The 14812-nt window shown below is 39.1% G+C and overlaps 1 protein-coding gene across 1 annotated transcript; it reads left to right on the top strand.

Annotated features, from left to right (window-relative positions):
* Positions 1-4665: 4665 nt before the first annotated feature.
* Positions 4666-13513, top strand: LOC306849112 (protein NLRC3-like; the record flags this gene model as incomplete). Its single annotated transcript, XM_079383961.1, has 6 exons — positions 4666-4766; positions 5115-7205; positions 9265-9438; positions 9513-9683; positions 12764-12810; positions 12975-13513. The coding sequence occupies 6 exons, from the start codon at positions 4666-4668 to the stop codon at positions 13511-13513; spliced, it is 3123 nt and encodes a 1040-aa protein (XP_079240087.1).
* Between the last annotated feature and the right edge of the window lie 1299 nt (positions 13514-14812).

Genomic DNA, 14812 nt, shown 5'->3' with positions numbered 1-14812 from the left:
TGAGTAGCGAGCCAGACTACTACCTCTGACCAAGTTTCAGCTCTCTAGGCCTTACGGTTTGTTCTGCACGATCAGTTTTAGCACGGAATAATAATAAAAATAAAAATCCTAACAATTACAATAGGGTTTCAATGCACTATGTGCTTGAACCCCTAATAATCATTTTAAAACAATACTCATGCATTTCAGCAGTGAAATGTCGCCCGATTATCAAACGTCATACACTCACTGGATGTAATGACAACTGTCATGAAGGAAAAGTTTCAATATCTCGCCTTCGCTTTCATTTCGGACCATCTCCAAAAAGACATTTAAAAACTAAACAAATGATTTACAAGTTTAATATGCCTTTATCAAAGGAAATATAATTAGCGCTGCTCTTGAAATACGAAATGGACACGGGTTAGGATTGGAGTCCGGACTTTGAGAAGCACTGCTCTAGAAGCTTGCGTTCTGCAAGTGAATGTTGCTTTATTGTGCCATCCCAAAGAGGCACCAAATCACTTTCACTGAGTCCTTAGTTATCTTAAAGAATCGGCTAAAAACACATCCCACCGTATTTATATTTAAATATTTTATAAATCCCTCCATGGAATATTTAATTCCCATTTGGTGGCCTTCTGTGTCCATAATTGTGCAAAAACATCGTGGGACAAGGTTTTCACACTGCAGCTGTCACAGCACAGCAAAAAACAAGACAACACTTCTATGACAGTTACTGTACTGAAAGTCAGGTTATTTGGGTACAGGCGGTTATATTCAATTAATCAATATAGTTTAGTAAACTGATTAGTTTTTAGTTCAATTTTGGAAATTGTTGTTCTAATTGGGTTTAGTATGTTGATTCTTAGATCAAATTTTGTAATTAGATTTGTTTGTTTCTTCTAAGTTGTCTTAACTTAAGAATGTTCACCTTTAGTATCACAGGCCTTCCGTTCTGTCGCTGGTCACAGCGAGCACGGCTCAATTTTGTAGTCATCCGTGTTCAGCTTATCTTGAAGGAACTCTTTTAGTTGTCTCAAGACTTGTTCCATGTCTTCTGATGGTAAGCTGTCTTGTTCTTGTGCATTCTCAGCACAGTGCATGTCTGAGGGGTGGTGAGGTGGGTTTCGTTGGCGCTTACCCACACGAGTTGCTCTTGGATGAGTCAGGCGATTACCTTTGGATGTCTGGTTAGGTTTCCAGTTGTTCTTATCTTTTGGGTTTCTTGAGAAGCGTGGCTGGTCCCATGGGTTTTTCCAGCGGTTGGGCTGATAGCTGTCGTGGACATGGGGGTCACGTTCTCTGTGCTCTTGATGGAGGACTCTGTGTTGTGATGCAACTGGGTGTCATCCGGCTTGAGTCTTTTTTGACAGAGTTCAAGAGTGTGGAGGTCTTGTTACCTTTCTTTGAGGCCATATTCTGCTTGTTGTAGGCCTTCTGTGTTAGGTCACTATTGGATGGTCATGGAGCGTGGATAGGCCATGACGCCTAGATGGTGGCTGACTCCAGGGTGCAGATTTCTTAGGAAGAGACTTGAAGTTCACATCCTCTTCAAGGTCAGGTTCGTTGTGTGCACCAAAGTAGGCTTGTCGGAGTCTGTTTTGTTTCTAAGGCAGTTAACAGTCCATGTTCAGATTCAGAGTCTGTAAACTCTATAATCGGGACCTCACAAAGTAGCTGGTTGTCTGACTTTGTTCGACAGGGCTGTCGATCTAGGAAGTTTCGTACCTTGGAATTGGACGTGGCTCTAAGGAGGTAACCTGTCTCAGTCAGTCACATGAGGTCTCATTTCTAGATAGAAGTCGATATCTTGAAGGTGGGCCTGGATGTCGTGGCCCTCTGTGGAGTTCAGGTTGAACTTGCTGATGTTTTTAGACAGCTTGTCAAGGTCTTTGATGGTCATCCCATGTTCAGCTCCAAGGTCTGTTTGGATGGGAGGTTTTCTTTCGTTGACAGGAAAGAGCTCTGTGGCGAAGGCAGGTGAGGTTTTGGGTTGTGGCCCTTCACTTCTTTCGCTGTATACCAGTTCTTGGATGTGGGACTCTGCTCTGCTCAGCAGAGGTGAGGCTGAGTGATGTTTCTCTCGCCTTGGCCCTTGTTTCTGCTCATAAGCATGTTTAAGTTCTTTTCTGACTATGTAGAGCTCATTGTTGGTGTCGTCTAGTTGTTGGGTCAGATTGTCTATTTCTGTTCTGTACCTTTCAAGGTGGTCTTCCAAGACACAGATTTCAGCCTTCTTGTCGCTGATGTCATTCTTGGCTTTCTCTAGTAGCTGTACGGCATACTGGAGTTTGTTTACCAGTTCTTTCTGGGCAGCCTTTGCATGTTGTTGGTCGAGCTGAGCTGCTGTCAGGGCTGCTTGGAGCTCCTTATCTTGTTCCATTGTTTCCTGCTCCCTCTCGTTGAGGATTCCACCGTTAATGTCCTGCTGGAGTGTTAGTGCACTCCTGCTTGGTTTCTGGTTGAGCGAACGCTGGCGTGTTTGACTGCCGCTGTTCACCGGTACATGCTTTGAGTTCTCTTGATCTCTGGAGTTTGTTTGTTTTTTCGAGTTTTATTTAGTCTCATTTGGTTTTGGTTTTATTTTTGTTCACTTCCAACGCGACAGTCAATCCCTTCAGTCAAGCTGTATTACCTGCCAAACGCGAGCTTTCGCCACCACGCAACGGGCTGTTTCTCCTTCTGATGTTTGTCGTGGGCTTTTTATCTGCTTTTACAGATTTTTGCGCTCTGTTCCAGGATTCTATACTGCCTTCCGGCTTGTAGAATTATAATATGGCATTTTATTCGTCCCTGGACTTGCATCATCTAAACTCTAAAACCCGGTCAAAACTGCCCGTCGGAATCTACAATCACTGTGCTGCGCTTGGAATTGAGAAAAGAAAGAAAGAAAGAAAGAAAGAAAGAAAGAAAGAAAGAAAGAAAGAAAGAAAGAAAGAAAGGCGTTATTATGAGCAGCGATGTGCACTCACACTCAGAGCCCCAGGCGATGTACATTATATTATACTTTTTATGTATTCTTTATGTTGTTTTATGCATTTAACAGCATATTGCATTAGACCACTTGGAATATGTAGACTGCATCTCTGCTGTCATCAAAACTAAACCTCTCTTCCCCTTCTGCACTGCAGATCTTAACCTGCTCATAGCGCTAAACCAATCTTTCACTAATTATTAAACAACCTGTGGGACACTTAAAAGTCCCTTAAAACTTTATCTGCACATGGTCACTATTATAGAAAACAATTACAACGCATTAAACATCAGAACATTAAAAACGACATGTACAAAGTACTACTGTGTTAGTAATACAGGTCAGGATTCAGGAACAAACGTGTTTCACATCATGCAGCAGTAGCGCTCCCGCCCCTTCGCCATACGGGTCAGACGTCATCACGTGGGCGTGGTTTGTTGGCAAGGTCAAGGAGCATGCGCAGTTCCGTGTAAAGTCTGGAAGGGATAAGTATGACGCTACGGGGCATGCGCATATCAATACAGCGTAATTTTTCTCACACTGTACAACAATAATAATAAAAAAAATGCATTATTGTATGGGGTAGGTTTAGGGTTGGGGTAGGTGTAGACGTTAATAAAACACAATCTAATAGGTAGAAAATTAATTTCATTGTCCATTTCCGGTCGGAGCTGTATCCCTTCTAGCGGCACCATCTGCATATATCTTGAGTTGGTTTCATTTTCGCGCATTTCTAACAGGAATGATATCACGTCTAACATTATTAAACAATGGGGAAGGAAACAAATAAAAATGAATGAATAAAAACTCCGCCAAGCACTGTAACACCGAAAGTAAAGACTTGCGGAAACATCTTTTTGAGGCTTTCACAGTAAGTCGAGACATACTTAAAATACCTAATAGCCTACTGCATCTTTACTTTTCATCATTTTAAATCATCTACTCTTACGGAAATTAACTAACAGTTATGGTTTTACTACAGTAACCATAGTTTAACTATGACTTTGAAACCATAATAACCACAAATTTTACAGTTATCTCACTAAAGCAACCATAGTTTGACAATAACATTTATAGTAAAACGGTAACACGGATAGTATTCAATAATAATAATAGCTACACAGCACATTTCTCCCATATTTGACACGTCTGTTTCGATACTGCGGTCGATTGCATAGATCCATAAACTGAATCTAATGTGTCAGATTAAGAGGGTAAATATACACTGCTTGAAATGGTTGACAGTTAAAATCCATGCCGATGGGTGCAAAGGCCGTTTAGCGAAGTCGGGGCACGGGCAGCTATTTCAGTCATGACTAGACAGCAGTCCTATCTACTTGAATGGGGGAGGACAGATATTTCTAATAAATATTTATTTAGAACAGTGTATGGTGTATAGACGATAACGTGTGTAGCCTGTGTTTACTGTAAAGCTGCTTTGCAACACTGCAAAAAAAAAAGTGCCAAAGAAATACATTTGAATTGAATTATCCACAAAAGAGGGTAAGTGTGACATTTCACCAAAATATAGAAGAGACCTGCCTGATACTTCTATGATTTCTTTGTTTTATTTTACATTTACATTCAGCAGACACTTTTCTCCAAAGCAACTTACAAATGAGGTGACTTACTTTTTTTAGGACTGACAGCTGTTTCTTTTGAACGAGGTGAAGAAGATCAGCAGTGCTTTTGTAATGAGTGTCAAGGAGATGGAGGAGGACACAGTATCCAGCTGTGTGTCTATGAAGAGTAATGAGTCAATAGATATTCTGCCTAATCACAGTGATGAAACACTGACATCTGACACTGGGTAAGACAAAACTCATACTAAATCTCATTGAAGCATACATGAACAATTTTCTAAATATTCATTTTCATGCTCTAAGACTACAAATACAGAAAGCAGTATATTCAGAACCTACAGATTGTCTGTAAATATGAAATCAGTCTATTAGCTTACCACTTGTGCAAAGACCTTCAGGACTATGATTTACACCAGAATAATGCAACTGGTTAAAATGTATCAGCCTTTGATTTAAAAATACAAAATCAAGTTAGAATATAATAATACTCATGACATTGTATCTGTAGTCATCATTAGCAAATATTTTTTCTATGCTCATTGATCAGTGTGATTCAAAACGGTGTGTTTGTTCAGTATTCAGAGGGATGTTCCGATCCAGATTCAGTCCAGATGTGGAGTTTGTGAGCAGGTTCTGACAGATGCAGTCTCTATCACCTGTGGACACAGTTTCTGCAGACACTGTATCAACCATTACTGGGACCAGGCCAGAACATCAGAAGACTTTGACTGTCCTCAATGTAGAAAGAGATCAAGAACACGTCCTGTTCTACAATCACACAAACATATGGAGGAATCTGGTTCTGCTGGTTCAGCTCACCGCTGCATAGAGTCAGACCTGCTGGAGCAGACTGAAGACCATCAGCATGATTCACATCAACCAGTGGATGATGTTCTGCAGAGAGTGAAAGACAAACACAAAACCAGCATGAAGAACAAGTATGAGAGTTTATTTGAGGGAATCAAAGAACAAGAGAATCAAACCCTCCTGAAGAGAATTTACACACAGCTGTACATCATAGAGGGGGAGAGTGAAGGAGTGAATGAAGAACATGAGGTTTTACACATGGAGAAAAAGCCCCCAACACAACACTTACAAGACACACCAATATACTGCAACGACATCTTTAAAGCCTTACCTGAAGCACAATATCAAAGAGAGAAAATCAAGATTGTTCTTACTAGAGGCATTGCTGGAATTGGAAAAACAGTCTCTGTGCAGAAGTTCATTCTGGATTGGGCCGAGGGAACGACCAATCAGGACATAGATTTCATCTTTGTGCTTCCGTTTCGAGAGCTTAACTTGATCCGACATGATCGCTACAGTCTTCACAAACTTCTGCTGAATTTTCATCCTGAACTTCATGATCTGGACTCAAAGATTTATGATGCGTGTAATGTTGTGTTCATCTTTGATGGTCTGGATGAGAGCAGAATGATGCTGATGTTTTCAGATGACAGTGAGAAAGTTTGTGATGTGACTGAGACTTCATCAGTGTCTGTGTTGATGTCAAACCTCATGAAAGGAGATCTGCTTCCCTCTGCTCTCATCTGGATCACCTCCAGACCAGCAGCAGCCACTCAGATCCCCTCCAAATACATCCAGCGTGTGACAGAAATCCAGGGATTCAATGACGCTCAGAAGGAGGAATATTTCAGGAAGAGAATCAGCGATGAGCATCAAGCTAGCAGAATCATCTCACACATTAGAAGAGCGAGAAGCCTCCACATCATGTGTCACATACCAGTCTTCTGTTGGATCTCATCCACTGTACTTGAAAACATCCTGAAACAAGACAACGATAGGGCAGAAATCCCTCAAACTCTGAGTGAAATGTACATCCACTTCCTGCTGATTCAGATGAAGATGAAGAATCAGAAGTATGATCCAGAGAGAGATCCAGAGAAACTCCTGCAGTTCAACAGAGAAATGATTGTGAAACTGGCTGAAGTGGCTTTCAAACAGCTGATGAAGGGCAATGTTATGTTCTATGAGGAGGATCTGAGAGAGTGTGGGATAGGCGTCACTGACATTGCCTCGCTGTATTCTGGCATCTGCACTCAGATCTTTAAGGAGGAATCTGTCATTCATCAGAGGAAAATCTATTGCTTCATACATCTCAGCTTTCAGGAGTTCCTCGCTGCATTCTATGTGTTTTACTATTACAACAGCCTAGGCACTTCACAGTTTTTTGATGTAATTTATACTGTTCTGAAAGGTGCAGTGGATAAATCCCTTCAGAGTAAAACTGGTCATTTGGATCTTTTCCTGCGATTTCTGCTGGGCATCTCACTGGAGTCCAATCAGAGACTCTTACAGGATCTACTGACACACACGGTGAACACCTCAGAGAGCATCAGAGAAACTATTACATATATCAAAGACAAGATCAAAGATGGTCGGGATTTCTCCACTGAACGATCCATCAATCTGTTCCTGTGTCTGCTTGAAGTGAATGATCAGACTCTGTACAGAGAGATTGAGGAGTTTGTGAGATCAGACAAAGACTCAGAGAAGAAACTCTCTGTTGCTCACTGTTCAGCAATAGCCTACATGCTTCAGATGTCAGAGGAGGTCATAGAGGAGTTTGATCTGAAGAAATACAACACAACAGAGGAGGGCAGAAGAAGACTCATACCAGCCGTCCACAACTGCACAAGAGCTCTGTGAGTAGAGCTTATTAAAGTTCAGATTTAAGCAATATCAAGAGTTAGACTAATGTGGCTGTATCACCAAGAAATACAGAGATTAAGAGTTTGGTGTAGAGTGAGAGGAGTGACAGAAAGGGAAATGTGTAATACCTGACAACTTTGCCAAGTGGACAGTTTTCACATCTATACAGTAGATATTTATGCCTCGTTTCCACTGAGCGGTACGGAACAGTACGATTCGGTACGGGTAACCCTGATCAGGCTTGCGTTTCCACAGCCAACAGTACCCTTTACTTGATAGGCGTGGTGTATGCCGGAAAGTAGCGATCGACAATAAAGCGCGACAATAAGCACAACTCTGCCTCTTTTATGTCAGTTTTAATGAACAATATCCATTATAAAAGTATAAGTACAAAGTATAAGAGGCTTATATAAGAGGAAATAAAGACAAAAGCAAACAATTCACAGTCAAACGTTTGCTACAAAGTCAGCGCTGTAAGTTACTATGGTAAAGTTCAAAATAAATATAAATTTAAACTTTGTGCTCAGTCAAAACGATATGACCAGGAACAAATAATAGATTCATGAGACCACGAATGCCTGTTAAATATACCCAACACGAATTGATTCTCGTTTAATCACCACAGAGACATCAGAGCCAGCGGCAAATGCCAGAAGGACTAGCTGGGCATAAAGCTGCTCGAGGCGGATACATGAGCACGGAGCACCCAGTGATCGCCTGGAGCTCCAAAATCGGCATAGCAAATTTTCAAATAGGCGCTATATCTTTATAAATAAACCGCAGATTTGAGTTTCAAACAACTACATTCTCGCCTGAAAAACTCTTAAAACTACATTTCATGACAGAATAACAGTAATATTTTCAAAATTATGTGGGTTTTTGGGCAATGACGTTTCACAAGTCCACAAGAACAGACAAGAACACATTGAGAAACGGTTATTGTCTGTGTGAAAATATAAAAGTATAAAATACACTGTTATATTTTTTTGTGCGTGTTTGCACACTCTGAACTAATAAGCAGAACACAGCAGAGCCGAACGACTGAAGAAGAAGCTTTATCCCCTTGTATCACGCACAAGTGATGATTCTAGTAAACAAATCAGCTTCTGCAGTGAGTTTAGCTCCACCCTTTTGGTACCCTTTGCTGTGCTAGGTACCCCACATTTTTTAAATATTCAGACCAGCCCGTCTGGCACCAACAACCATTCCATGTTCAAAGTCACTTAAATCCCCTTTCTTCCCCCATTCTGATGCTCGGTTTGAACTTCAGCATGTCATCTTCACCACATCTAGATGCCTAAATGCATTGAGTTGCTGCCATGTGATTGGCTGATTAGCAATTTGTGTTACCAAGCAATTGAACAGGTGTACCTAATAAAGTGGCCAGTGAGTGCATGTATTTATGTATATATATATTAACATTTAATTAATTCAGTTTATTAATTAGTTCAATTAATTAATTATTAATTTATATATATATTGTGACGAGTCGGCTGCCTCCCCCCTTATTATCATCACCACCCGTCCCGTATTCGCCGCCCTTCACCAGGCTCCCGACGGGAGTGGGTGTGTGAGAGAGGAGGGGTGCTGAAACAGCCAGGGCTGGCAGCGTGTGATGAGGCGCACCTGATCTGAATAGAGCCTCATCACCGCCGCTGTTTAAATGCAGAGCGCGCCTCTCCTCGGGAGACCGTTCTCTTCCCGGTCCCGAGAGGGGAGCGCGTGCGACCGCCGGACTCCGACCCTTACCTGGACCCTTCCTTTCAGAACACTGCCTTCCTTCACAAACCCCGCAGCACGACGAGGACACCAGACCCCCCTGTATATTTTTGGACACTTTTACCCCCTTTGGACACGTTATTTTATTATTTTGTTTAATAAAAGCCTCTCCGAGGCCTGACGCCACACCCACTGTGTCTGTCGTTTGCTCCTCCCGCCACTATATATATATATATATGTATGCATGTATATGTTTGGAAATTAGTTGAGATCTGTTGAGAAATGAAAGTTCTGCTAATCAAATTAACTGTTGCATTTTATTATTTGTTATAGTCTTGCTGACAGTAAGCTTACTCATCAGTGTTGTGAAATCATCGCTTCAGCTCTCCAATCATCAAACTCTCCTCTGAGAGAACTGGATTTGAGTAATAATGACCTGCAGGATTCAGGAGTGAAGCTAATCTCTGATGCTCTCAAGAGTCACAGCTGTCAACTACACATACTGAGGTATTTATCTCTATACACTGACTTATCAAAGTACTCAATGAACTGTATATAAACATGTTGTTTATTTCCTGTAGGTTGTCAGGCTGTATGGTGAGTGATGAAGGATGCTGTTATTTGGCTTCAGCTCTGAGTTCAAACCCGTCACACCTGAGAGAGCTGGATCTGAGCTACAATCACCCACAACACTCAAGCGTTCAGCTTCTCTCTCATCTAAATGATCCAAACTACACACTGGAGACACTCAAGTATGTACAACTTAATTTAGGGTTTTATCTGATTTCTAACATTAGGGTCCCTAATCAAATTCAGTAGGCGTGCATTAAAACTGTCAACAAATCTTCTTTATTTTTAGGAAATTTTGGAGGCAATTAACTATGTTTTGTGTCAACTAAAAAATTTTTACATTCCTGTATAAGATATTTTTTCCTATTTTGTACTGCATTAATATGACTGCAAGTGAATCACTAATGTACGGAGCCCTTTAAGGGAAAAATGGGGGGGGGGGATAATTTTCAAATGTTTTTTGTTCCCTCGCAAAACTTTTGCGTTCTTTTGCAAAGATATTTGCATTCCCTCGCAAAACTTTTGCATTCTCTCGCAAAACCAGTTGAGTTCGGACTGTTTACTTTACAGCTTGCAGTGGTTCATACAGCTCCGTATGTTCACAATGGAGCGCTTCATAAGAGTTTTATTTTGAACTTGGACTCAAATAGAGTGGTGGAATTATGTTGTCACTTTGTAGGCAAAAACCCGGAAACAAGTATTTTAGCACTTCTGGTTCCATCGTCCCAGAGTCAATGGGTTTTTTGAATGGGAGTTTGGTTAAATCCCCTTAAATAAGGTCCATGGTTCGCACAGGCTCAAGATACTTTCACGTTTTATTATACAACATAAAACACACCAGTTACAACCCACTCGTGATTTTTTTTTTTTTAACTGTTGCTAAATGGGACTACAGGTGCTGTCGGAGACATTCAACGTCATCACGCCGAAGAGTTTTATCAATTTACAGTATTTTCCAATTGTAGTATAATTTATAGTACAATTAATTGTAGAATAACCAATTAATAGTTTACCGCATTTTATATTGTTGTTCGACAATGTTTTTTTGCTTTGCCCCGAAATGCAACAAAAAATTTGATCGCTTACTGATACGGAGACTCTCGTACCATAAGGTAAACTCATATGATTATTCCATGTAAACACTACATTTACTGGCTTAGTCACGGTGAAAGTGAAATTTTAACGATGCACAGTGCTTAAAGCCACGTTAAAATTCAAAATTTACGGCCACAAGAAGCTGTTAGAAGGCATATAGATTGAGGATTTTCTAGAAGCAAGGATAAAATAACATTTTGTGTACCAATCCTAACAAAACGATAGCTGAAATGTGGTGCTTTATTCACTAAAATAAATTTAATCTTAACATATACAAAAACTCACTCACTCTGCTGTTATTTAATAGATTAAATGCACTAGAATTTTATTGATTAGTACAATAGTAATTTAAAATATTTGTGGATTTGTGGACTTTTAATGCACCTTATTTCAAAATGTACAGAAATGCATGCTTTCATATGTCCTTTAGATATGATTATTTCATTTATTCACTATACTATTTATTACTAATATCTCCATTTTTCCACAAATGCATGCACAAATGCTCCACAAATGCATTTCAGTTTTAGTTTGGCTCTAGTTTTGTATTTATTCCAGTTTATATGGAAAGGTTCATGTAGCGTGGATTAAAATTCATATACAGAGTAAATCCTTTTCACTGAACATGTTAAAAGTAAGTTTGAAAAAGTTGTCGGGAGCGCGATGGTCGTGACGAGCGACCGTGGTGCTGTAGTTCGTTTAAAGCCTAAATTTAGCTTTTAAGTTCTGGCGCTTTTATTTCGGCTTAAAAATTCATAAAACTTATATATTTTTGTGAATATTATCTTGATGGACAAAACGTGTAAATTTCTTGAACTATGATTGAACACAGAGCTTATTTTTTTGCGATAATCCAAAAGCCCATGGAAAAATTCCATTGGCTTTTTGTTGAGGGAACCAGTGCGATGCTAACAGCCGACCCTCACACAAAGTGACATCATAGTTCCCCCACTCTATAAAGAACTAAAACACTTAATGTGGCTTAATGTTTTAAAACAGTGACATTGGAGGAGGACCAAATTCGATAATAATAAATGCTGATTAAATTATTAGGCTAATTTTAATAACCTTATTAATAATATTACTATTAATAAAGCAGAATAGCCCAGAATATGAATGCAACGCCCTGCACGTAAGCCTTTTCTCCCCCATAAAACGCTTAATGAATGGAAATGATTTAAAAATACCAAATCTGTTTACAGTTTATATGCACAGTCCAGAACGGAACACAGTGTTTTCTCCCCGCAGAAAAAACATTATAAAAAAACTCTTAGCACGTTGCTTTTCTGTGCATATAGTGTATATTTTTAATAAAATATAAAACTTGGGCCTTTTTATCACTGTTTTTTAATTTTTATTTTATATTAAGCCACGTTAAGCGCGCTTTTCTATGGGGGAGAAAACGCTTATCGTGCAATTCAGCTCATATTTTGGTCTTGCATGTACACAGTACATATTTTTAATACATATATATATAATAAGCTATAGCATATTTGGTCTTTTTTATCATCTTCATTAGGCCGCGTTAAGCGTTTTATGAACCACTGATAGCTGTTCCGTTCTGGGCTCATCTGCTTTTCTGTGTGTAATATAAATTGTAAACAGATTTGGTATTTTATAAAAATCACTGTATTTGTTCATATAGCCTTTAAGCGTTTTCTATGGGGGAGAAAAAGCTTAACTTGCAGGGCGTTGCATTCATATTCTGGGTTATTCTGCTTTATTAATATTAATAGAATTAATAAGGTTATTAATATTAGCCTAATAATTTTATTAGTATTTATTATCGAATTTGGTCCTCCTATGTCACTGTTTTAAAACATTAAGCCACATTAAGCGTTTTAGAATGTCCCAAAACCATGTCTTGAACTAAGTACTGACTGTACTTAGTCTTTTCTTTATATTTGAGTCCAAGTTCAAAATAAAACTCTATGAACTGCTCCATTGTGAACATACGGAGCTGTATGAACCACTGCAAGCTGTAAAGTAAACAGTCCAAACTCAACTAGTTTTGCGTGAGAACGCAAAAACTTTGTGAGAGAATGCAAAAGTTTTGCGAGGGAATATTTTTTCACTGACCCAGATTTTTTTCCCACCACCTTGTCCCTTAAAGGGCTCCGTACTAATGGGCAAGAGAGTTAAAAAATTACTTTGTGTGTCACTGTAGTTTGGGCCATGGAGGAGAGAGCAGGATTACACCAGGACTACGAAAATGTAAGTTTTTAATCACATAGACATACTGTACATAGACATATCCTCGCATACCAATTGTTGTCAACTGGGTCATGGTCAAAAAATATAAAAATTCATAATTTTAGTTTTGTTTCTTGTTACTAGAAGAGATATATACATATCTTTTTATTATCTTTTTTTGTTAGACGCCTGTGATTTCACACTGGATCCAGACACAGCATACCCTCAACTTGTTCTATCTGAGGGGAACAGAAAGGTCATACGTGTGAAGGAGTCTCAGCCGTATCCTGATCATCCAGACCGATTTGATTACTATTGTAATGTTTTGTGTAGAGAGAATCTGACTGGACGCTGTTACTGGGAGGTTGAATGGAACGGACAAGGAGCTCGTACTTCAGTGGTTTATAAAGCAATCAGCAGGAAAGGCATGAGCAAGGACTGCTGGTTTGACTACAGTGAAAATTCCTGGAGTCTGACCTGCACTCCTAAAAGATTCACTGCCTGTCACAATAGTAATAAAACAGACATTCCTGCTCCATCACCTCGCTCTAATAGAGTAGGAGTGTATGTGGACTGTCAGGCTGGCATTCTGTCCTTCTACAGCGTCTCTGACACACACGCACTCACACACTTACACACATTCAACACAACATTCACTGAACCACTGTATCCTGGACTTATGATTTATCCAGACTCATATGTGATGTTGCTTCGATTCCCTTAAACGTACCTGTTATTAGGGTTGCCAACTTTGCCACTATGAAATATGGGATAAAAGTTTTTCGATTCTACTGTATCTTAAAAATGCTAAAATGAATGAACAAATTTCTGTTCAGTTCTAAGAGCCCAGTGTTTAATTCATTCACACAGACACATACATAAACTTTGCAAATAAATAACAAAATATAACAAAGTTTGTGTGTTTTCACAACTAAAACAATGCCACAACATTTGTGAGATGTTTTACAATGCCATTTCATAGTGTTTTTTGTAGTAAACAGCCTTCTTACTATCTAAACATCAAAGTTATGTCACCTGCAGTTGTTTTGAAATCAGTTATGAGGTGGAGTTTGTACTTAAAGGAATAGTTCACCCCAAAATGAAAATGTTGTCATCATATGCTCATCCTCCAGTTGATACAAGCCTGTGTAAATTTCTTTGTTGTGCAAAACATAAATGAAGATATTTTAATGAAAGTTTGCAACCAAGCCGGTTTTAGTCACTATTGACTTCCATAGTAGTTTTTTGTCCTACTGTGGGAGTCAGTGGTGAATCAAAATGACTTGGATACAAACTTTCATTAAAATATTTTCATTTGTGTTCAGCACAACAAAGAAATTTACACAGGCTTGTATCAACTGGAGGGTGAGCAAATGATGACAAAATGTTCATTTTGGGGTGAACTATTTCTTTAAATTAGCTGTTAAAGACTAGATTCCCTTTAATGGAATTGATTCCAACCGTGTTAAATTCTCAGATCAAACAAGAGACTCTAAACAACTATCACAAAACATAAAAAATCTTAGCTAACAACAAGGTATAGTCACTTTCCAACAAGGTAGTCACTTTTATGAAGATCAGATGAAATTATATGACAAATGTGTCATAATATGTTGTGTAGCTAGTCCTAAACTTTCTCTTCATCTGCTCTGGACTCACTTGCTTTCTTGTCACTTTGCTCTTCATCTAATACAGCAATGAGACCAGATATTTCACCAAATATATATTTTATCTAGATCTGCAATGCATTTTATATGTTTTAGTCATGTGTGGCCTGGTCCTAACTGTTCTCTTCACCTGCTTTGTCATTTTCTATCATCTCTTCGTTGTCCTCCACCTTAATGGCGGAGTAAATTGACCCTTGTATACGGTGGCCACGCATGAATAACGCAAGACAATGTTAACTTTGTTAGTTTAATATAATGTTAATTAAATACATTTTCTAATACATTTAAAATGATAAACAAAATGTGTTCTTTCTGTCGTGGAAAAACGGTGTTCAAACATATTTCGGATGAGGCTG

The sequence above is a fragment of the Barbus barbus genome, assembly GCF_936440315.1.
Source record: "Barbus barbus genome assembly, chromosome: 29".
Classification (NCBI taxonomy): Eukaryota; Metazoa; Chordata; class Actinopteri; order Cypriniformes; family Cyprinidae; genus Barbus; species Barbus barbus.
The sequence above is the reverse complement of the archived record's forward strand: the minus strand, read 5'-3'. Positions and strand labels throughout refer to the sequence as shown.